This window comes from Etheostoma spectabile, chromosome 8 (genome assembly GCF_008692095.1).
Source record: "Etheostoma spectabile isolate EspeVRDwgs_2016 chromosome 8, UIUC_Espe_1.0, whole genome shotgun sequence".
Taxonomy (NCBI): domain Eukaryota; kingdom Metazoa; phylum Chordata; class Actinopteri; order Perciformes; family Percidae; genus Etheostoma; species Etheostoma spectabile.
Window position 1 is genome coordinate 2093219 of NC_045740.1, and position 2385 is coordinate 2095603.

The window sequence follows — 2385 nt, forward strand, 5'->3', positions numbered from 1 at the left end:
TAGTTTTGTTACCTTTGTGCTATTACATGCATGGGTGTGTGGTTCTAACTAACCACTCCACTGACCAGAGCTTTACAGGTATTTATCAAATGTATTAATCAGTATCTCTCTTTAAATTTAAGGCAGACCACAGGTAAAACTCCAACTGATATTTTAGCGATGAACTGCCAAACTGAGTCAAATAGGAGTTTATTTAATTCTCATGAGTCGTATCTGAATAGTAAATATCAGTGCAGCACTTGACAACACATCCAGCAACATATCAGCGTCATGTTTAATGAATTGAGGAAAAATCTCTGCAGGTAAATGAGTTTTCTTGCTACGGTATATTAATTGAAATTGCAAAAGCATCCAAATAGATGGTCCCGTTTGAGGAAAAAAGACTACAAACAAACTGCAGTATGCTACAGTAAAATAAAAACCAAGGTGTTTGAATGTGAAACACACTGTAATGATGTTGTTGTTATTTCCCGATGAGGTGTGGTTTAGGGATGGGGACTCACACACACACACATTTTCAGTCAGAATTTCTAAAAAGTATTTTTCTTTACACTTAGTACAAAAAAGACATCTCTACCCGTTAGTGCTTCGTTTTAAGATACTATAACATAAATAAACAATTTATTTTCAGTGTTCAGAACAGACAGTTCCAGTGTGACTGGAAAACTAACATACTCCACCATTTTCCAGTTGGCAGCAGAGGGTTTAACAGAGTTCTCCACTCAGATTTTGGCGCACCCCAACGCGCCATACTTACAAAATGTTCTTCATTTCTACAAACCTCCAACATAAGCCCCAGTCAATTTGGGGGGTTATTCATGTCAAGATTCACTTTTTCTCCCCTTTAGTGAAAAATAAGACCAAACCCTTAAAGGTTTTCAAGACTTGACAAATCTCTCCCAGTCACCGCAGCTGCTGTCCTTTTGATCAACTCCCAGGTTACTGTGTTTTCTCTCCATGCAAGTGTCTGTTGTGAATTTAACAATTACAAATCCCAGAGTGCAAAGCACAGTTTCCACGGGGACCTCATTCATTACCTATAGTCCCATCTTCACTGCGGATGCATCAGTACATGAGCACAACTTCCAAGTGACAGAAAAGTTCTGGGGTATTACCTACTGATATTTAGCAATTACTTTCTGAAAAGAAATAGATAGATTCTGTTGTGCAAAACGATGCCATGAAGAGCTGATAGTGTAAATTCCATTCCTTTATTTCAAAGTCTCTCACTGGTCCATGTCACACTTCCTCATTCAGTTAGTCCTAGGCGCCTCACTTCCTGGCACTGAGTTCCTCGCGTTCTTATTTGCAGGTAAACACCTCCGTCCTCTCACTGCACGTGTTGCACTTGACAAAGCAGCACCATTGGAACTTACAATTGCACTGCCACACTTTGGTGTACTGGTGTGTATTGTAGCCCCGCCCGCAGCACATAAGGTCGCAGCCGTCTGTATGTGGCGAGGTGCGGTTGCACAGGCGTCCCTGGGTGCCCACGCTCCCCGTGGCTGCGTCTTCCTCGCAGTAGTTGGGTGACCTCTCGATGTAGACGAGGTCTGTCTCCATGGGCTTGCGGTAGCCCTGAGTCTGCTTCACCTTGAGGTGGGTGGGCTGGCGCAGTCGGCTAGCCCGGACTACCTCCACGTGCACAGCTTCGTTGTACTTGTCCTTGAGTACGTAGCCAATCTCTCGGAATTTGGGGAGTGTAGTCCAACAGGTCTTGGTGGTGCAGGAGCCCGAGACGCCGTGGCACTTGCACTCTAGCTTCATCCTTTCTTCTAGTACCTGGAGAGTAAAACACAAAACAAGACTTGAAGAACTGCAGCCACTCGACACATGAAATTGGATTCCCAACCCCAAAATAATAAAAGGACAGAGAACAAACCCCATGTCTCTCTTAAAAGGTCGATTGACCCAAATTACAAAAAAAATCTCAAAAACCTCCAGTGGTTTCTGCATGGCTAGATAGTTTTGGTTTCCTTCATCTAGGTTTTCACACATCCCAATACAAAGGGGGCTAGCTTAATTTTGTGTAGATTAAAAAAAAGTAAAATTGACAACTTCAAGAGAAATGTGTCTTTACAGACACAATGTCTCTGTTACTCTAAATAATCTAAAGAACATGAAGCCAACAGCAACTATTTGCATGTCTGCTACATATATGACTAGAGGCAAAAGACAAAAATACCATGCTGAACAACTCAATTTCAGTTCCACTTACATTTTACAAGATGAAATACATGTTAACATCACTCTAATATGCTTGTATTGGTGTATGAAAGGTTAAAAGCTCTCTATTCTTTATTTCTGCATTCAGTAAACATTGATGAGTAAATTGTTTGAGTGAAGAGGACAGCTGATTCAGAACGCTGCTGCTCGAGTCCTCAC

At 41.8% G+C, this 2385-nt stretch overlaps 1 protein-coding gene across 2 annotated transcripts in view; it reads right to left on the reverse strand.

The window, feature by feature from the left end:
* Window positions 1-173: 173 nt before the first annotated feature.
* Window positions 174-2385, reverse strand: part of wnt7bb (wingless-type MMTV integration site family, member 7Bb) — a 31215-nt gene continuing 29003 nt past the window's right edge. For both annotated transcript variants that reach the window (XM_032523949.1, XM_032523948.1), the window contains exon 4: window positions 174-1782. In XM_032523949.1, coding sequence (XP_032379840.1) covers window positions 1303-1782 — 480 coding nt within the window. In that variant the 3' untranslated portion in view covers window positions 174-1302. The remainder of the gene's footprint in view (window positions 1783-2385) is intronic.